The 22719-nt window shown below is 36.0% G+C and overlaps 1 protein-coding gene across 2 annotated transcripts in view; it reads left to right on the top strand.

The window, feature by feature from the left end:
- UGGT2 (UDP-glucose glycoprotein glucosyltransferase 2) overlaps positions 1-22719 on the top strand; it is a 94654-nt gene that overhangs the window by 28842 nt on the left and 43093 nt on the right. For both annotated transcript variants that reach the window (XM_061996084.1, XM_061996089.1), the window contains exons 10-21: positions 304-364; positions 5901-5992; positions 6939-7089; positions 8093-8212; positions 10697-10782; positions 12900-13035; positions 14712-14843; positions 15861-16025; positions 16471-16594; positions 16677-16775; positions 19116-19210; positions 21826-22032. In XM_061996084.1, coding sequence (XP_061852068.1) covers positions 304-364; positions 5901-5992; positions 6939-7089; positions 8093-8212; positions 10697-10782; positions 12900-13035; positions 14712-14843; positions 15861-16025; positions 16471-16594; positions 16677-16775; positions 19116-19210; positions 21826-22032 — 1468 coding nt within the window. The remainder of the gene's footprint in view (positions 1-303; positions 365-5900; positions 5993-6938; positions 7090-8092; positions 8213-10696; positions 10783-12899; positions 13036-14711; positions 14844-15860; positions 16026-16470; positions 16595-16676; positions 16776-19115; positions 19211-21825; positions 22033-22719) is intronic.

Genomic DNA, 22719 nt, shown 5'->3' with positions numbered 1-22719 from the left:
TCACATGCCATTTTCTAGGGGGGAAAAAAAAACAAGGAAAGATTGAAAGTGGTAAAAAATATGTTGATAATATTACTTCAACAAAACCTAGCATACATTTGAAACCTGTGTGTACTAGAGTACCATAGAACAAAATATTTCTTTTGGCAATAAAACATTTATGCATTATGCTTCTTTTGCTTAATTTCAGCATTCTTCAATTACAGTATTCTTCAATTACAGTACATTCGATGTGCCATTAAGATATATATTACATTTTTAAAAATACAGTGATTGAGTGATACCAATACTTTATTTTTGCAGATCACTGACCAGAGTGCCTGTAGACAAGAAAATGAGAAATGAAATCAAAGAAAATCAGAAGGTTTGTTTTATTTCTTTAAGTGGATACTTGAGTTACTATCATATTACTGCTTTTGGATTGTCATTACTGTAGCAACTGTCACATAGTGTCAGAGAAAAAGAGCTAATTGTTCTAAACATCTTTTACTAAAGAAATAACATTGAAATAATCAGTTGAAGTTTTTTACTTTCTGCTGTTCTTGACACTTTTTTCCTTCCTTCTTTTGATTTTATAAAATTAGGCAAGGACAAACAATTTTTATGAGGCATTGTATTCAGTTATAAATACTGTGCTGTGAAAGAAAATTAGGTATCAGTTAATTTCTGTAGAGCTTTGGTGTTGAATTTAGGCCTGATGCACATGGTAGCTTTGAGCTTTCCATGTTTTCAGAGTCATGTATGCAACTATTCTGCAAGATATTCTGAACATCACCTATAGTATATGGTAGTTTTATTTTCACTGCATCTTTTGTGCCTTGTATCACATGAAGAGTTATTCTTCATGCCATTTTCTTTTACTTTTCTGAGATGCCACTTTGTCAAGTTCATGATAGCTGTTGTATTTTCTGTCTCAGATTCACTTTGGATTTTTTTCTTTCAAGTTGAGTCTTACATGTTAGCCACCATGTGAAATGTGGATGTGAAATCACATCCATAGCTCTGTCCCTAATCTTGATCTTAGCAACAGATATTTTCATGTGGTGTTAGTACTGGCCAACCAATTAAAGGTATTTATTTCTTTCTTAGAGCACTCCTGTATTTTTGCAACATTTCCATGTATCATTTTGCTTTGTACCCATTTAGGTGTTTTCTTCTTGCCTTGCCAAGACTAGTACCTCCTGGGGAATGCCTTTCCAGGTTTTTTCCACCTTCCAAAACAGCGACAGTGAACATTGTCCCTGTTGCACTCATGCAGCTTTCTCCTAAAGAGCCTGTCATCTCTGTTGAGGCAAAAATGTGACATAAATATGTTAGAGCTCTCCACCATGGAAAACTAATGTAAGACTTTCCAGTCTTGAGTATTTTCTGCCTAAATAATGATAGGCTCAACTGTTAGTAAACAGTTATGCCAACAATTGCATTGGGCTTTTTTTCTCCATAGGTGATCACATGTGGGACTCGTGTATTGAGAATGTATTTCACATAGCAGTTCACTTTGTTGAGCTCTTCAGCTTTTTTGTGTGCAGGGTACATGTTTGATTCTTGGGTTTTCACAGAGATCTAAGAGTGGGCTCTTAGAATATTACATAGGCCTCTTGTTTCTTGCGGTAGTGAAAAGTCCCATAGTTCTTGCTCAAGGGAGCAAATCAGTATCTGCATCCTGTTTCATTCTTTTCTGTATAGAGCTGAGATACACCTTTTCCAATACCTTTGTTAGGGTTATAGTGAGGAGAATGCAAAACAAAGCTCTGATCATAGTTGCTCCAGAGTATGAGTGTTCTTGATGAAGTCTTTACAATGTCCTTCTCAGGTTGCACCCTTGTTAACACAAGTCAAAAACAACTGCTTAATCAAAAACTAATATTCTACTCCAAAATGAAAAAAAAAAAAAAAGATAAAGATGTATCAGGAATTTAAATGGCTATTATTACTAGATACAAGAATTAGGATGGTAACTAAGATTTGGTTTGAAATTAAGATGTCTACACATGAAACACATGTATATGCTACTTGAACTCCTGTTATGACAATGAAGATGTAGTCAATAGCCATCAAAACCAGTTTTGCTCACTCAGTGTTTGTTTTATGAGGCATGATCAAGTTACCTAAACCTGAATTTCTGATGTCATCTGACATAGCGTAAGGCTATCCAAGATAGCCAGCTGGGTCAGGCAGATGTGTCTGCTTGGACATCCGTTCCCTTCTGCATGATCCATACTTTTCAGTCCAAAGTACATTGTCCTGAAACAAATGACATTGGATATCTGTGTGGTTGGTCAGATGGATCACTCCACTCCTGTAATTCTGTAACCTTAATATTTACAAATATCTAAATGGTGGAGGTTGGGACATCCCTTTTTTCTATTGTATCTAACAACAGGACAAGGGGTAATGGAATGAAGCTGGAACACAAAAAGTTCCACTTAAATATAAGAAAAAACTATTTCACTGTGAGGATGAGGGAGCCCTGGCACAGGCTGCCCAGAGGGGTTGTGGAGTCTCCTTCCTTGGAGGTCTTCAAGACCCACCTGGACATGTTCCTATGCGACCTGATCTAGGACCTGCTTCTGCAGCGGGGTTGGACTGGATGATCTCTAAAGGTCCCTTCCAACCCTACCATTCTATGATTCTAAGAGAATCTTGGATATCTCACACATTTAGGTTGAAATTCCATACTACATCCCACCTGTAGTCTAAAGGATACAAGCCTTTAGACAGCTGAAAGGTAAAATCTTTTGAATACAAGTAGGGAAACTTCCTGAACACTGCTGCTAGCACACAATAAATTGACATGTGCCTTCTTGAATTGCAACACATCCATCTAGCAGCAGGAGAGATATGTTCTCATGCTGTGTGTAACTGGATGATGCCCTCTCAAGATAATGAAAGCTGAATAGGAAATGCAATGAGGGGAAATAAAGGTATTAAAAGTAGAAAGGCATGTGATGATTTAGGTGTAATGAATTGACACCTAACTAAGAAATAAACAAAGAACTGCTACAGATAGAAGAAAAAAATCTCATTAAATACAGCTCCTAACTTCCAGTGTGATTATTTGCTGACAGTTTAGCAAGAAAATACTATACGAGTATTATCAGTGTTAAATTCTAGTCTTGGATGTGTAAATACTCCTTCCATCAAAGTTGTTGTGACAAATGGATGCTCTTCTGAATGATCAGATGCCTAGCATCTAAATTGTGAAACAAGCCTCAGCTCTGATTCAGGTTAGTTCTTTTCCTACTGCAGTACTGAAGGATTTGAAAAACTGTTAGATTTCCATCACTCCCACATATCAGTGACTGATAGTATTTTCATTGTTCTTAGATTCATTTTAGTTAGTAGTAGGATTTTTATGAGCTACATCAGCTAGTTGCAGTCCTTTCTAAGTATCTGCGTTTACATAAGTATCTGGGCTTATAGGAATGACCAGTGAGCTTTCAGTAAGAGATCTCTTATCCTAAATGCTGGTTTCAATACTGCAAGGAGAGAGCCTGTTCTAGCTGATCTCATAAGACCTGTGCGAGAGCACTGAAGGATGCTGGTAAGATTTTTTTGAGACTGTAATCCTCTTTATTGTTTGCTCCCCGAGTCCAGTGACTTTAATGGAGGGTGGGGGTGGGGCAGTTATTCTGTGGTTGCAGCACTTTGTGGCATAATGCTGGTATTAAAACCACAATCCAAGTTGGATTTGGTAACTGCAGAAAAGTTCCAGGTATACCTAAAGCTTTCAGTACTTTTCTTCCTTATGCTGAGGAATCTCTTCACTCTTTGCCTGGCTGTTTAGTTTTGTCCCATCTGCTTGTTTTGATTGTGTCTCAGGATGAAACTCTGTAGGTAAACGGATCACAACTTTTACCTGCTGCAAAGGCACTTGACATTGTTAGGCACCTGTGAATTTTGCCTACTTAGGACAGATGGGTGGAGGGAGACCTTGAGAAGGCTTGTAATTCTGTGTGAAGCTATGGTAGGAAAAATGTAGATACCAGACACAAGCCACTACTTCTAGTTTTAATCTTAACAGTTACATGTGGTTTAACAAGGATAAATATGAAGTCCTGCACTTGAACCAAAGTAATCCAAGCAGCAGTTAGTTGTAAAGAAGGTAGAAGTCTTTCCTCTTCTGTACCAAGTTTGGGGACATAAAACCAAATAAATCTATAGTTTATATGACAGGGAATAAAGTGAGTTTTACAAATTAGAAAAGCAGTTAAATTCTTTCCTTTTATTTTTCCATATCAGACCACAGGAAAACTTACTGCCATGCATTTATGCTCCTCATTTTTGAAAGCCTACTGACGTGCATTTTTTAGGTGACTACTAAAATTTTCATGAAAGATAAGTAACTAAATTTAAAATGTATTTCTGGTGATTTCTTAGCATTAGTGGGATGGGGCCCCTCCCAAATCCACAATATTCTTCACATTACATATGTATATTCAAGCTCAGATATATTTAGATACCTTAGACAAGCATAAGTAGTTATATTACTCTCTTGTAAATCTGCATACAAAAAAAGCAATGAAAGCACTACAAAGTTCAGCTTACATCATTAGAATAAACTACATTTCCAGAGTTCAAAAGCAGTTTTCCAAGGTCAAAGAGAGATTTTAGACTTTGATAAAAGGTTTTTCTATGTTAGGCTCAGGCTTATCACAGCTGCATTTGTCCTTCACGGAGAACCTTGCCTTTCATACACTGGTATTAGGTGCCACTACATATTTCTGTTCTGCTTTGGGTTGTGAAAATGTAGATATATACTAAAGAATATGTCACCTTTTCAATGAATGATGAGTAATAAGCACTTGTTGGATTATGAGGAGTTTCAAGTAAACTTTTATCTCATTTATGTGGCGTTGCACTCATAATGCCACAAACCAGTTGGCCTTAGGCTTTCTTACCTCTGTGTGAAAGTAACCACACTATTTGAAAGAAAGAATGTCTCTTTCAGTGTTTTCCCTTTTTTTTGTCTCTCATTTGTGACAGGCTTTTAAGTGGAGTAATAATATGCACAGTTGCTCAGTCTACGTGTGTTTTTGTCCAAAGTGCGTTTTTTGTTTACACTTTATTCAGCAAGTGGGAGATAAATGGGAAAAATACATCTTTCTGAGCTTGCTGCTTTTCTGTATATTTTTCATGCTTTCCAATCCTCTGTTGGGAATTAAGACAGATCTGGAAATCTGGCTGTTCCTCATAGAGTGAGTTGGAATAAAGCACTGCTGTTGCTCCTGTTACTTATCTTCCTGCAGATGCCATAGATTGTGCATTTTTCTTCTTTACAAAGCAATGATTTACTATGCTATCTCTTTCTGATTTATGTTTTTCCCAAGGTTCCTTTGTTAGGTGAGGTTGTGTGTTTCCAGTCTGTTTTTCCTAATTCCCCAATTGGGCCTACACCCAATTGTAGTCCCCAATTATAACAATTGTGAGTACACCTTTGTTGAAATTGTTAAAAATGTTGAGCTGTTGAGAAAGCTTGTTTCAGATGGAGGCCTGAAGGACACATGTAAGGTTTCCCTTTGTTGAATGGATATCTAGAAGTGATTTTTCAAACACTTGACACACACATACGGAAATATGGCTTGTATTTTCACTTTCTGTTGGCACACTGAGAATATGTTCTTGTTTCTGCCTTGTACAGGTAGGGATGCTGTAGGTGTTTGGAGAGGAATTATGTGTTATTTTCATTTGTAGTTGTACATTTGAAAGTGTGTTAAACAGCACTCATTAAAGTATATTGTCAATATTTTTACCAACAATACTTGACTAAAATAAATTTTCTGGAAAAGATTTGATGTATCTCTTTTTCAGAATTACTTTTTTTTTTTAACAGATATTTATATATGTGTGTTGGTGTTTACTTACAACTAAATAAGTTAGCAGTACTTTTTGCTTTGTAGTATATTCAGGAAGTACTTGGAATCCAACCTGGAGAAGCACGATTATTTCTCAATGGCCTTCATATTGACCTTGATTTTCATGATCCTTTTAGGTAAGATGGTACATTTTTTTTTAAGATTGCAGAATTACTAATAATACTGGAGGAGTGGTGCTTATGGTGATAGTTCATCTCATGTACTGTATACTGGGGTCAGGAGGGGCTCCAGTAGAGGTAATACTAGTTTTGCTTTGAATATGAACATAGTACAAGTAACTGAAAACAGCATTTTCCCTTGAAATGTATTTCTTAATTTGCGTACAATTTTACAACTCATTATGTAAAAGTCATTTGGAAATTGAAGGAACCCAGCATGTATGTACAAACAGGTGAGGAAAGCGCTTCATAAAAAGTAAGATAAGTTAATCTATATTTCTTTAAAATTACAAATAAATTGCAGACATGAAATTTAGAATTAAAAGACCTTGGATTATTTTTGGCATGCTTCTTGTCCTGGATTTGACTTGTGAGGGAGTCTGTTGATGCAGAAGTAATATGCCTCTTGGTATAACAATAATTAAACAGCCCCAGTTCCCGCAGCCTTTCCTCATAATGAAGATGCTCCAGTCCCCTGATCATCTTGGTGGCCCTGTGCTAGACTCTCTCCAGAAGTTCCCTGTCCCTCTTGAGCTGGGGAGCCCAAAAGCGGACACAGGACTCCAGATGAGGCCTCACCAGGGCAGAGTAGAGGGGGAGCGGAACCTCCCTCAACCTGCTGGCCACACTCTTCTTGATGCATCCCAGAATGACATTCCTTTGTATCAAATAAATGTGAATTTAAAAAAGAATTGTATAATCTGTTATAATTCTGTTTTTCATGAAGTTTGGGTTAATATAATGTTACTGATTTTATTTTAAAACATTTGACTGCAGGAGAATACAAAAATTGCTTTTAATACTAAAAATAATTCTCACATTAATAGCCTTTGAAATATTTCTTCTTTTTAGTCATGAAAAGAGTTCTGTATAAACATTATGCATTTTGTTTTGCTGAAAAAAGTATCTTAGAGACTCTTAAACTGGAGGGAAAAGTGATGCATGGCCTTTATGAACTTGGAATCAAAGAGGAGACCCTGAGTAAATTTATGAGGCTGCATATACATCCCACAGATAACAGTTACGCACTAGATATTCGTCACTCTTCGATCATAGTAAGTAACTAAACAAGTATTTATTTAAATATTATGTCTTTGATAATGCTCTGTCTGAGACAGTATCTTTTTTTTTGAAAGATTAATTGAAGTACTAGACATAAAGCCATATATCAATAAGCAGTTTAAAATACTTTGCAGAGTGATATCCTTTCTATGTATTTTAGGAGTAATTTTATCTTGCCTATACCTTATAAAATCTTAAGATGTAGAATGTTTAAAAGAAAAGTGGAATATATATTAGAGTAGTTACACACTAACAGCTATAGAATTTGACTTGACAACAATTAATCTAGCCATATACTATCTTTGTATTGTGCCAGACTGCTAAATGTACTTTATAGGTACAATAAGTGAATTGTGGGCAATTTAAGTATTTTGTTTATCATCGTCCAATGACTCCAGTTTTTTGCCATCTTCAAAATTTATTCAGTTCTCATGACAAAGGTTATATGGCAATGGAAGAGGCACTAAAATACCAGTTTTCTTCACCTGAAGAAAAAGTATTTCACTTCTCAGTTTGCCACATGCTGATCAACATGCACTGTAGTAGAACAAATTGACCACATATTAAGAAGTTATTTTGATATTTGTTAAGTGCTGCTGCAGGTTAAAGACAAAAGACCTTATTTGTCTTACAAGACAGTTATGCTGTGTTACATGAATCTGTATGACATGCTGCCAACTTTTCCATTGTCAAAGTGGTTTCCGCAGTTCAAAAAATGGTTTTGTTGACATCCTGATACAGAATACAAATGGTCTTTTTTTTTTCCTTCTCCATACATGACTGGTTTTATTACATATTGCAAATAAAAACCTTGAATAGTTTGATTGAAAAGAAGAAAAAAATCATTTTGCAAGCTATTTTCTTTGTTAAAAAGATAAAACATGTTACTCTTTCCAGGCTTTCTTTGTGTTTTTAAAAAGATATTTATTTATATATAATATATTTTACTCAGTGTCTAATGTGAGTTTTTAACTTGGCTGCCTGGTTTTGTTTCAGTGGGTTAATAATATAGAGCAAGATCACAGCTACAGAACCTGGCCTGCAAGCTATCAGGAACTGCTAAAACCCACATTTCCTGGAGTTATACAGCAGATCAGACGCAATTTATATAATTTGGTATGTTTGGACAACTTCATTTTTTTGCACAGTGTATGTTTTAATATGTGGATGGACAATTTATTGAAAAATATACATGCTCTAGTTATTGTTAAGATGGGTTAGAAATTTGTGTTTTCTAGGTGGATCTGCTAATACTACTGGAAATCTTTTTGTCTAGTAAGTCATATGCCATTATTAGTCTGATTTCCAGAATTGAACTTGAGCAGTTTTGTCAGGAGCTTTTCTGTTCTTTTCCATGCTACATATAGATAATTCAGTACTCTCAATGAATTTTCTTCATAATACACTACTGAGAGAAGTAAATGAGTACTGGTTTAGAGATGATGAAACAAGGTATAAATGTAGTTAAGTTCTAAAGCATACTAATGATTAATCTTACAGCCTAATTTTTTACTCTGTATATAACATTCTGTATCACTTAATAAGTTAAGGAAACAGCTATTACTGATTTAAATAAAAAATTAAATTACAGAGGTAATTCCATGAATCATAGAATCATAGATTGGTTTGAGCTGGAAGGGACCTTTAAAGGTCATCTAGTCCAATTCTCCTGCAATAAGCAGTGACATCTTCAACTAGATTGGGTTGCTCAGAGACCACTTCAACTTCACCTTGAACACTTCCTATGATAGGGCATCCACAACGTCTCTGGATGACCTATTCTCTTTTGCATATTGTGTCTCCTCACCATCGTTTCTTCATATCCAATCTAAATGTACACTCTTTTAGTTTAAAACTGTTACTTCTTATTCTGTCATTAAGTGTCACTACTGTGTTGCTACTGTGCCTACTTTTAAGTATTGAAAAGCTGCAAGGAGATCTCCGTGAAGCCTTTTCCACTCTGAACAACCACAATTTTCTCAGCCTTTGTTCATCTCTCTCATGGTTTTTGTGGCCCTCTTCTGGACCCGCTCCAACAGGTCCACGTCTTTCCTGTACCAAGCACCAGAGAGCTGGATGCAGTACTGCAGGAGTCTTGCCAGAGCAAAGGGAGAAAATCACCTCCCTCAGCCTGCTGGCCAATTTTCTTTTTATGCAGCCCAGGATAGGGTTGGCCCATTGGGCTCTGTGTGCACATTGATGGCTCGTGTCCAAGTTTTCATCTACCAGTACAACCAAGTCCTATTCACAGGGCTGCTCTCAATCCTTTCACCTCTCAGCCTGTGTTTCTATTGGGGATTGCCCCGACTCAGGTGCAGGACCTTGCACTTGGCCTTGTTGAATTTCATGAGGTTCACACGAGCCCACTCCTCAAGCCCATCCAGTTCCCTCTGGATACCATCCCTTCCCTCCAGCTCATCAACTGCACCACTCAGCTTGGCGATGCTCTAAATTGCAGAGGGTGCACTTGATCCCACTGTCTACATTGTTGAAGAAAATAATGAACAATACTGCTCCCAAGACAGACCCCCGAGGAACATCACTTGTCACTGATCTCCATCCACACATTGAACCAATGACCACTGCCCTCTGGATGTGATCATCCAGCCAGTTCCTCATCCACCAAACAGTTCACCCATCAAATCCATATCTCTCCAATTCAGAGAGAAGGATTTTGTGGGCAACGCTGTTGAAGGCCTTACAGAAATCCAGATAGACAATATCCATAGTTTTTCCCTTGTCCGCCAATGTCAAGCAAAATACAAGCAATATGTAATGAACTCTCTGTGTTTATAATGAAGCGTAAAATGTGTGTAATATGAGGTAGATTGCATTATGTATTCAAAGTTAAATATTGGCATAGATTTATGTAACAGCTACATTATAGAAATCAAAGACATTTAAGTATAATCTGAGGGAGAGAGTGTTCAAAATGTTTAAAAGTATTCTGCTGCATTTTAGCTACTGGAGCAAAATTACAATATATTCTAAGGAGAATATATTTTTGCAGTACAAAGCTGAATAAATAAGGTATGAATGTCATAATTAAATCTGCATGAAGATAATCTACCTATGCAGACAGATCCCAGTTTTAGATTCTCTGCATGCCTGGAAGATGCAACAATAAGGGAAAGAATGAATACAAAGATATGTGAGACAGGAAGGAAGAGTTCTTTCCCAATGCTCCATTTTTTAATTAAAATTTTAAGTCAGTATATTCTGTTTATTTATTTTAGTTTGGTTTTCACATCAGAAGGGAGTTAGATGAAAGAAGTAATTGAAAAATCAGCATTAGATCCTTTTTAATTAAATATCAAGTTCATTAATAAAAACAAAGTATTGGCAGAGTCTTTCAATGGAGAGTAGTGATATCACTTGGTTTTGAAGTTCAATAAATACTGTTTTCAGTATTTGGTCCAAATTGATTAATTCTGAAGTTACTTTCATTTATACTCTTAACATTTGCTTACAAGGAATGCTCTAGAAAATTGGAAACAGTTGGGGCACACAGCTCCTTTGGAAATTTCATATCTTAAGTTTTGTCTAAAAAAAAAAACCCAAACCAAACAAACAACTGTATAATATATTTTCTCTTCTTAGGTACTTTTTGTTGATCCCGTCCAAGAAGATACAGGTGATTATATGAAACTGGTGGAATTATTTTATCATCATAATATACCACTGAGGTAAGGAAGATTTCAAGTCTTGAAAAAAAGTCTTAAAAGAAAGTTGTTTTCCTTTTTTCTTTTTCATCATCTATTCTGCTAGGCAAAAATGTGAATTCAAATTAAGACCAGTGCAACAACATTCTAATAAGACTCATTGCAACCTTTATACTTAAGAATACTTAATACTCAATTAAACTTACTTGGATATTATGTGTTCTTAAGCAAATAGAGAACAAGGGAAACCATACCTGAGTGTTTGGAACATGAAATGCAAAAGTCTGATAAAAAGATTAACTTGTCAAGTAGTCCTAGTGGATGTCCATGTGAAGTTTCATTCTATGCAAAAATGTTCTGTAAGTGAAATGTGATTTAAAGTCATTTTTTTATGTAGTGCTTTCAGTTGAGGTGGCTTTACCCAGATTTTTTTGTATATAAGAAGATTATCCTCACCAGGTTTTGCATTTCTAAAGATCAGTTGTCTGAGTCTGAACTAGTTGTTATTAGAGAGAAAGAGACCTTCTGAGTAAGAATCTGTTTGATCTGTGTTGGCCACTGTAAAAGAAAACCAATTTCTCTAGGAAGTGCACAGCTTATAAAAGAAGAAAAGGATGTCCAAACTAGATACAAAGTTCAGCAAGATCAACTCCATATTAAATATTTAATATATCTTCCTGTGAAATAGCTTTTTTTTTTTTCTGGACACAGTAAATGCATATATATATATATATATATATATATATATATATGCTATATGGAGAACTGTTTAGTTTTGAACCCAGCTTCCCAAAGCTTCATTTACTCTCTCTGTGGTTCTTACAGTATGGAGACTAAGCAGTCTCTCCTGCTCTCTAGATGGCAGTCAGGCTTTTATAAAGCCATGTCCTACCACAGTCATTTTTTTTCCCCTAGAGTTCTACTTATGTCTTGCCTGGAAGTTACTCCAAAGGTAATTTTCTTTTCTGAGCTGTCTTTTTATAAACTTTCTTAGTTTTAATACATCTTCTCTGAGATGAGAGCAACAGCCACGTACACAGTATTGAAGATGTGGACAAGCCATGGGATCTATACTGTTGTGTTATATTTTGCTTTACTGACTGTTCCTGTGGCACTCAGATGGCACAAGACTTCAGGCAAAGTTATTTACAATAATGAGAGATGTAAAAAAAATGGAACAAGCAATTAATTGTAGATCATGGTGCATCTTTATGCATTAATTATTATTTATACCATATTAGATAACTTGCTGTGTTTCTTGCTTCCTTTGACCATGGATCTGATGCTCTTAATTATGTCCTGAACATCTGTCTAAACAATTTTATACTGATACAACAGAGTTGATTTTTAATAGTTTTAAAATACCTCATGTGGCTATCTAAATGGAAAATGACCATCAATGTGAGAATAAGGCAACTCCCAAAGGAAAAAAAGAGCATGGAGGGGTGGGGGGTAGGAGTGACGTGTATTGATGACAGACATCAAGACCCCAGGATATCTACCTGCAGCTACTCAAGACATCCATTTCAGGAAAAACAAAAGACAGATAATGCCCAGATTGAAACAAAAGCCATTAAGAGATAATGGCAAGGAAGGTAAAGAATGTCATAGCCTTCAGACAAATCAGGAGAGAAAGCACTGTAAGTCCTTGTGACTTACAGAAATCTTAATTACTGTCAACTTCAAATGGTAGAAAAGGCATATCCAAAATTAGAACGTAGTTGGTAACCTAAGCATAATCTTGATCCATTGAAGATCGTATCACCACACACAGTCATGACAACACCACCTATGTACAGGTGTTTTTATCCTTATATGCTGGATTAGACATTAGGGAAAATGTCTTATCCAAAGCTTGACAACTTTTTTGGTTCATGCTTCCCAGGGAAGTGGTTTAGTCACCATCTGCAGAGGTATTTATAAGACATGTAGATGTGGTGCTTAGTGACATTCTTTGGTGGTGGACATGACAGTGCTAGATTAACAGTTGTACTTGAGAATCTTAAAGGTCTTTTCCAACCTAAAAGATCCTCTGATTTTATGACAGTATTTGGACACAAATGTCATCTTCTATGTTGATATTAGAATGCGTGTGAAACATACTGTTTTTAAAAGTATGATCTCTTTCTGTTTGTTTGTAGAATTGGATTTGTTTTCATTTTAAGTACAAAAGAAAAAATTGATGGAAATGAAGATGCTGGAGTAGCTCTTTGGAGAACTTTTAATTACATGGCAGAGGAATCTGACACCTCTCAAGCCTTTACCTCGATAATTAATGTTAGTTCTTTCACAAGAAATCACCCTTTTTCTTTAAACTCTCCACTTTTCTCTATATAGTCAGCATTTTGCTACCTTGTGACAACATGATATGTTTGCATTGACATGACATGAAAGTAAAGTATTAAATACATGTATAGCATTAATATGCTATCAAAGGATTTGCAGAAATACTTTCCTCCTCCAGAAACCAACTCACTCTTATCATTTTACCTATCTACAGGCTTTCTTCAAGAATGTAAAAAGGTAGATGCATGCCTTACAGCTTTTAGTATTTTCTTGTGAAAAATGATTTTGTGTAGCTTCTGTTAATGTTATGTGCCTGCCTCTGTGTTCTGTATCTCCTGTAGTTCAGACATTTCAATATTACTTCACTAGTCTTACAAGCTTTGAAAACACTTTGATTGTTTGCTGGTGTAGAAAGTGAAACAGAGTAAGGGCAGTTCTTTTCTGGTCATGCTTGAGCTATTCACAGGTATATAAAACAGAAATATTCCAGGCTTTCAGCTTAATGAACGAGACAGCTTTTCTATGTGAGAGAGTGCAAGTTCATTTAAACAGAGGGATTTCAAAGATGAATGAATCATAGAACCATAAAATGGTAGGGGTTGGAAGGGACATTTAGAGATCATCAAGTCCAACTCCCCTGCAGAAGCAGGGTCACCTAGATCAGGTCGCATAGGAACATGTCCAGGCAGGTCTTGAAGGATGGAGGGAAATAAAGTGAGCAGTCTATGTGTAGATTCCGTGGGCAAAATTATATCAGAGAATATGGTATTAATACAGAACATTTTTTTCTTGCCTTCTTTTTTTCTATTATTCTCTTCAATACCTAGAAACTAATGTCATGGGCAAAGTCAGAGAGTTTAAGATGAAAGGAAATTGAAATAACTAGGAGTACCTTTGAAAAGAAGTAGAAATCCACAAGTGTTAGGATCTGACACAACTGCGTGACTCTTGTCCATGACCAGATCACAGAATATCAATTCACAATGTGCCTTTTAAAATGTTGTGTTCCTCTATTTACTTTGTTTCATAATATGAAAAGGAGGGAATGACAACCATAATTAAAAGATAACAAATATAAAATCCATCAAATACAAGTTTGAGATATTCAGAGCTATGGAGGGAAATACAGTGTTCCTTATTTGGAAAGAAATTGATTTAATAATTTTAACTTCTAATTTCTTTTGTATGTTTGATGAAAGTAATAAAATGTTATGCTATGAAATAAAATTATTAAGGGAAAAATATCAGTGTAGGAAAAATCACCACTAATTCAAGCTTGGATTCATCTCGTATAGATTCAGATAACTCCCCACGGTTAGGCAGTGTATAGTAAGAACTTAGATTCCTTCTCTAAGTGGAGAGAAATTACCTTTCACAGTCAGCTCACGTAACTTGTTTCCTTTCAGATTTAGATTAAAGATATAATAATGGGTTAATCAGAACAGAGCTCCAATGAAAAACTGTGCATATGTGCAATAGTGATCATTACTGCAGCAATATAAAACCTGCAATATGGCAATAAAAGCAATATAAAAATATACCAATATACATTTTACTAGAACATTATAGTAGGATTATATTTATTATTTACTTTTCTTCATTTTATTAAATTATTGTTACCAGTTTATTACAGTTCGTAGCATTTCTTTCTTTTCTAATTTTTACAGATGTATCATGAAATAAGAGATGGAAATGTTCTAACAGTAAATCATGTGAAACATGTTCTTAGAAGTGAATATCCACATGCTGATGTTCAGAGTATACTAGATGTTCATTCTGAATACGACAAAGGGAGGAAGGTGAGTTGGTATCAAAGCAATAAGAAATAAGTCAGTACACAGCATTTGTTAAGCTGAAACATTGCTAATTATTAAAGCAGGTAAAAACAGTATCTTTGAGTGAAATTTTTCTCCAGCCACGATTCAGTCATTTGTGGAAATGTTGAAAGGGTTTCTGCATTACTACTCTGATTATTAAAAGCTAGTTTTTGCCTGCTTCATTCTGGAGCACAAGAGTTTTTTCTTTCAAGTATATCAAGGGGCTTCTTTAACACTGCAGAAATTGTCTACCAGCGCCTTCTGAGTGAGGAGCTCAAGTCTGTCTTCTAGGTGAATCACTATTTTATTTAACTGTACTTTCTGGTTATAAATTCCTTTGGAAGAGGCAGCCATGGATTTTGATTTAATCACTATAGAAAAAAACATTTTTACCTCTTAATTGATTCTGTAGACAGTTTTTTGCTAAAATGTATATAAAAATACCAGTTTCCTTCTTGAAAGGATGCAGAACAGAGATGGGGAATTACAATATATTTTTGTTTCCATTTGTCTCTCTGAATTTTCTCTGAGGAAAAAAATAACTCCTTTTGCTTTCTTATTAAAGAAGACTTGGCTTCTGAACATAAAAGCCTTTTCAGATGGGGTTTTTTTTGAGGTGCTTTCTTTCAAGAAAAGGTCTACGTCGATCCACCTGAAACTGACTGGCTTAAGGTCTTTCTCCAAAGTTATTTACTTCATATTTTTTTCCTGAGAATATTGGGCAAAACAAAATTGTATTCTTCAGCAAGATGATAAAGCAGAAGTTTAAAACACCATATGGAGATTTATAACTTCTTTTGACATTTGATTTGAGAAATGAGTCCCATGTGTCCTGTTTGGTTTCCAGCCATTTCCTGTTTTGTCTGTGCTACTCATAAGAAGGTGTGACAGTGAATAGAGTTTGGAGATTAGAGTTCGTCATCTCTTGATATTAGTTTAATTTTTTTGCTTCAGTCAGCTTCAGTCTATTTAATCCTGTGATATTTCTGATATGATCAGGCAGGAGCAACCTTTTATAAAAAGACTGGCCTGGGTCCTTTGCCTCAAGCTCTGTTTAATGGCGTGCCCTTTAATAGAGAAGAGATGGATGCTGCAGAGTTAGAGACAGTTATTCTTCAGAGGATTATTGATGCCACCGGGTTCTTCCAGAGGGCAGTGTTCATGGTATGTTTAACATTTCTGAATGAATGCAGGATGACATCTTTGGCAGCGAACTGTTTGAGTCATGTTTATATATATAGTATTTTTTTTACAATGAGATGGCTTCAAATTAATAATATCATAGCTGAAATTACATTGTCATTTGAATTTGCAATCATGGTTTTGAAACCATATATTAAGATTACACAAGACTGAAAGAACAATTCAGTCTGTAGTAATTACATAGATTTTTTTCAACCAGAAACTGAGAATGTACCGCAGTTGTTCATTGAAAAAACATATATCTGACATTTTTAAATACCATGTCATACCACTAAATCTTTTAATTGACATTGTCTGTAACTGGATGTACACAGAAGCTTTAAGCTCAGTTAAAAGGCTGAACAAACACATGGTCTTCATCTTGAAACTATAAAAGTACAGGTCTAATTTTTTTCTCTTATTTCAGGGTTTGTTACATGATCAGATAAATGCAATGGATTTTCTTATGGATCAGCATAATGTAGTTTCCCGTATAAACCCCACTATTCTTGGAGCAGAAAGAAGATATATACATTTCAGTTCCTCATCTGGTAATTGCTTTTCTCAGTCTGGCTGTTATTATGATTTTCTTTTTTTATGTAAGTCTAACACGTTGTGTTTTACATTTTGCAGTTCCATTCGATGCAGAAGACTTCTCTACTTTCTCCTTTTTGGACTCACAAGATAAAAGTGGCGTAATTTCAGACAACATGAAGTATTTAACAAAAAAGGGTATATTCATTTTTCTATATGAGATGTTTGATCATTTATTCATTTGTTGATGGATATTGCAAGTTATTGAAATTTGCCAGTAAGATATCCCAAGTAAGCTTACTGAGGATTCAATGTAAATAAATATCTGTTGTGATTTAACCCCAGCCAGCAACTAAGCGCCACACAGCTGCTCAGTTGCTCCCCTCCGGCGGGATGGGGCAGAGAATTGGAAGAAAGAAGTAAAACTCAGGGGTTGAGATAAAGACGGTTTAATAGGACAGAAACGGAAGATAATAATAATTAGAATGTACAAAACAAGTGTTGCACAATGCAGTTGCTCACCACTTACCGACTGATGCCCACCCAGCAGCCCATGGCCTGCTTTCTTTCCAGTTTCTGTGAGGAGCATGACATCAAATGGTATGAAATATCCCTTTCATCACTTCAGGTCAGCTGTCCTGGGTCTGTCCCCTCCTAACTTCTTGTGCCTCTCCAGCCTTCTTACTGACAGGGCAGTATGAGAAGCAGGAAAGTTCTTGACTTAGTATTAACACTACTTAGCAACAACTGAAAACATCAGTGTGTTATCAACATTATTCTCATCCTAAATCCAAAACGCATCACTCTACCGGCTATTAGTAAGAGAATTAACTGTATCCTAGCCAAAACCAGGACAATTTCCCAGTGTCCCAGTAGCTTCTTTCATGAGTCAGGTTATACCCTAATAAATAAAGATAAATTATAATTAACAGGATAGTTATTTCAGATGTTGTAGTTTTGAAATGGAATGACTGACATGGCTAGTTGTTTTTTGGTTTACAGACATGACGTTAAAAAGCTTTTTGCATCTTGGAAAACAGACTCAGTTTTCATACCAATATAGTTTTGTTTGAGGATATGAAAAAGAGTATATTCAATTTCCTAGTGACTCTTAGTTGCAGTATTATCAAGTGAAGAATGTAATGTCTTTGCAGTATCTACACAAAAATAGGGTGGTTTTACAATTTCAGGAAAAAAAATTATTAGCTTTCAGTGTCTCTTTATTTTTCTTCTTAGGTTGTTTAATTTTTGATATATGAAGCTTTCTCTTTCTTTAGGAAAGAAAATATGTGTAATCTGATGGATTTTCCCTCATTTATACATTTATCTTGATAAAACTTACGGTTTTTTATACACCTAAAATATTTTCTGATGTAAAATATTCTTACTGCATATGTAAGTACTTTCCCTTGGAGTTAGAATAAATTACAGTTACAACAGTGGGAGCATAATACTGCATGGAATTTTTCAATAGCCTGTACCTTGTTAACTTTTAGGAGTAGACGGTTAAAAACTGTTCATTTACATAAGCCCATCAAGGGACAGAATAATCCTGTTAACAAAATGCTCTTTCAGTAACTTTTATGCAGCACTAACATAGTTTTTACTTGACTATCAGAAAGAAATGCCATATACTTCATTTCTTTAGAATAAAATTATTTGATTCTGTTTGATTCCCTGTCTTGGAACCACAGGGACATCCCAGCTAGTTGTCAAACGTTAACTGACTTTCAATCTGTAGGCTCATTTCTAAGATTCGAATCTCCTGGGTAAAACCTGTAACCTTTAAGCTGGAATCTACATTTCAAATCTGTCTTCAGTGTGTTTCTCTAGACAGCAGCAACACTTAATGACTTCCTAGAATCTCACCAGAACCTTGTAAAATTCTTGGCTATACATATTACCTTTTAGGATATATATGATACACCTGAGTAGACTGATATTCTATAGGTAATTTTGCAGATTTTTCCATGTACCATTGGCCTTTTATGAAAAGGAGGCTTTAGACCAGGAAAAAAGGAAATTTTCTGCATATACACCTCTAAAGTAGTTTACTCTGTGGGCTGCATTTTATATATTCCTATTTATGTCCAGAAGTGATAAGTTTTGTCCTGCTGTTGGTTGAAAGACCTGTTTTTTGCTGCTGGGGAAAGTGAATGTCCTAACTCATTCATTCATGAGTTCTTCTCTTAATTTCTGTCTTTGTGACCAGCTGCCATCAAATGTTCACAAGAAACCTGTGGTAAAGCAAGTCTTGTTATTTCAAGCTAGCTTAGTATTTAGGGCCATCTTGTTTCAGTGATATAACAGTAGATTGACTCTCTAAGTGATTCTCATATTAATATGATAAAATGCCTCCTAAGATTGATTTCAATTCAGAGGGCAAAAGATTCCTGTGTGGCAAAGATGAGTCTTATATTTTAAGTCAGAGGGCAAACATACATATAAACTTCAAAATCTCAAACAGAATTAGTTCATTATTCATTACTTGTGAGAAAAGTCTACAGACTGTAAAGCAGGATTGTCTTTAATTTTCAGATGAAGATGCATTATATGCTGTTACTATCTGGATTGTTGCTGACTTTGATAAACCAGCTGGGAGACGTCTGCTTTCTAATGCCTTGAAAAACCTGGTGAGTTTGTAGCAGTTTTTACTAATAATTATTATTACTAATATGTTCTTAACATCCCTTTGCACATTCAAAAATTATACTCATTACATTTTTTTGTGAGTCAGGTACAGATTTACAAGACTGTGCTTTCATTTTGCTCTATTCTTACGTAGCACTGGCATCTTACAGGCCTGTAAATGATAATTTGGTTTATGGACTCCTGACTCAGGACACAAACTATGATTCAGTGTGTTAAAAGGGGTTCATTCCTTCCCAGTTTCAGACCTTCTCCCATGAGGTAACCTAGCATGTTACCTGGGCCAAGGAAGTTAGGGTAATGCGTGTTGATGTGAACCATTATGCAGTGTTCTCCTGTGTCATATGCCGTAGCTGTGGCCATGAAGTGACCATTTTTCCACATACTTCTGAGACTGATTATTTTTTTACTTATTTTAGTATGCTAGGAGGATCATCCACATTTATGAATTTGCTTATTTTTAAGTTCATCAGTATTAATAATAGGATTTAAAGTCTACAAATAAAAGTGACATGAATATAAATGACCAAAAAAACCTCCTCAGTTCTAGGGAGTTTAAAAGAGTAATTAGACTGAAATTGAGAAAACATCTAGATTTACTGATCAGGAATGAAACAGGAACCACCCTAAGGGAATTATGAAACTGGTGTGTTGTAGGGAGCATGTGATACCGAATATGTCTTTAAAAGAGTCTTAAAAAACTGCTAAGAGGAGTATGTAGTACAAGTCCACATTACAGAAAAAGCATTTCATTTACCTTACTGCTAGACCTGTGATGGACCTTGACGGATGTATTCCCTCTGTAGTTTCATTTTTTTCCCCCTTCAGTGGGAAAAATACGCCATAGCTCCCAACTAGGAAATGAGAACTGTCTAGGTAAGTTCCTTTGTGTTTGTGAGGAGAATCTAAGAAAACATTAGAAAAAGCTCTTCTGATTAAAGCTTGTTGGAAATTCTGTGAAATAGCAGTTTCATTAATTATCTTCATTCTAATTGATAGATTTGATTTAAATAATCCTGATGTACTGTTTGGTATAGTGATTTCAGAGTTGAGAGGACAAAACCAGAATGTTTTTGTGAAGTCCACTGATTTGTATGGAGAGTCTCCTTTCCAATCCCTATTGTCCATCGGGTCAGGACCTAGTAGAATTTCTGAGAGGTGCAAGACTGGCTCAGACACCTCTTGTGCACAAGATGTCATCAGCATTTGAAGAAAAGGCTGCAAGAATCAGGGAAGTGGCCGAAGGGAACTCACTTATAGTTACTCCAGCTACTATACAATATTTTGAAAACTACTAGTATATTTTTACTTCATTTGAAAAATACTAGAGATGTCTTAGCTGTAAGAGACCTCTAGAGATCATCTAGTTCAGCCTCCTGCTCAAAGTGGAATTATTGCCATCATTAAATTGGGTCTGCTGTAGGTTTGTATGAAGGAGTCCTGAAAATCTCCAAGGAGGTGACTCCATGCCCTCCCTTGTCAATTTTTCCTGGTGTTGCACTGCCTTCCTAATGTTGTTTTTCCTGCCAGGACAAAATTTGTGACATTTAGCCCTTGTTATACTCTTTGTCACTACCAAGAACAGTTTGGCCCTGTCATGTTTTTCACTCCCTTCAGTAGCTATTGGTTGGTATTAGAATTCTCCATTGCCTCTTCTTTGCCAGTCAGAGCAAGTCCAACTTCTTCAATGCCTCATAGGTCTCTGACCATCTTGGTAGCCTTTTGCTGAAGCCTCTCCAGCATCTCAACATTTTTACTGCACCAAGGGGACCAAAACCAGGCACAGCATTCCAAATGCAGTCTCACAAGTACTGAGTAGAGGAGAATAAGAACTTCCCTTGATGACTTTCTATGTATCTCCTAATGTAGCCCAGTATGCCTCCTGTCTTCTTTCCTTCCAGCAAGAGCACACATCTCACGGGCAGTTTTAAGTACACATTTGCAAGCTTTTCACATAAGCGTTTTAACAAAACTTTTCTCAAGGGCTGCAATTTAAAGTTTGTAGTTTAAATGTGTTGAATACCAGTGATTTCATTCCTTATTTTTGTATTCTTTACTGCAACAGAGTCCATTTACCTTCTCTTCAGTTAGTGATGCTATTTGATCCTGCTTTAGAATCATCACACTCTAGTAAATTTTAAGTGGCATCACTGATTTTAGCAAGGGAAAGATTTTCCGGCTGATTAAGATTAAAGTGATAAATGGATAAATTTTCTTGTACTTATTTTGTGCTTAGTTTGATAGTTTTTTTTGTAAAAAGAAAAACATCTACAAAAACAGTTCTGAATTCTGTAAATGAACACTTGTCTATGTCTTTTGTTAAAAATGCACTTCTACAGAATGCTCCAAGGCAACTGTTCTATTAAAAAAAGAAATCTATTTAAAATATGTATTACAGAATGGTTAAATCCTTACTAATAACATTTTTGTCCTAATTGAAGTTCTGAATTAGGCATTGTTGTATGTTTTCTCAAGACAAATAGCTGCAGAAAAATGAAATACTTCAGGGCATTTCACAGTGTTATAATAGCTATGTATACATTAGGTAACAGCAGATGCAACTGTAAAATTATGTATTACTCTGTATTTTTCTTTGCAGAAAACAAGCAGTTATACACGAGTTGGGATTTTGAACAATCCTGCATCAAAAATAAAGGAAGATACCACGGTCATTGCAAGAGGAATTTTGACTGCTTTTCTAACCCAAAACAACAGCCACTTAAAAAGCTTTCTAAGTAAAATCAGTAAGGAAGAGACAGCAAAGTCCCTTGCTGCTGGAACTAAAATCACTGAATTCCTCATACCAGTGAGTGCAAACTAAATGAGACTAATTTTTATTTTACATAAATTTTATTGTAAGGAGATGTTGAGAGTATGTGGTGGGTTGATGCTGGCTGGGCGCCCACCAAAGCCACTCTGTCATTCCTCTCCTCAGCTGGACAGGGGAGAGAAAGTATGAAAGGTCAAGATAAGGACAGGGAGGTCACTCAGAAATAACCAGCACAGGCAAAACAGACTTGACTTGGTGAAATTAGTTTATTACCAACCAGAATAGAGAAGGGTAATTAGAAGTAAAAGCTAGATCTTAAAACACCTTCCCCTCACTCCTTCCTAAGTCTCTACCTCCTCCCCTCCCTCAGCAGCACAGAGGAGTGAGGAATGGGAGTTGCAGTCAGTTATAGATTGTCTCTGCTGTGCCTTCTTCTCTGGGAGAGCACCCCTCACAACCCTCACAATTCCTTGGCTTCAGTTTGGGGTTCCTCCCTTGGGAGACAGTCCTCCATGAACTTCTCCAACACAAATCCTTCCCACAGGCTGCAGTTCTTCACAAACTGCTCCAGTGTGTGCCATTAAACTGCTCCAGCGAGGGTCCCCCACAGGGTCACTGGTCCTGACAGCAAACCTGCTCCAGTTTGGGCTCCTGTCTCCATGGGGTCACAGGCCCTGCCAGGAGCCTGCTCCAGTGTGGGCTCCCCACAGGGTCACAGCCTCC

The sequence above is a fragment of the Colius striatus genome, chromosome 1 (assembly GCF_028858725.1).
Source record: "Colius striatus isolate bColStr4 chromosome 1, bColStr4.1.hap1, whole genome shotgun sequence".
Classification (NCBI taxonomy): Eukaryota; Metazoa; Chordata; class Aves; order Coliiformes; family Coliidae; genus Colius; species Colius striatus.
The sequence above is the reverse complement of the archived record's forward strand: the minus strand, read 5'-3'. Positions and strand labels throughout refer to the sequence as shown.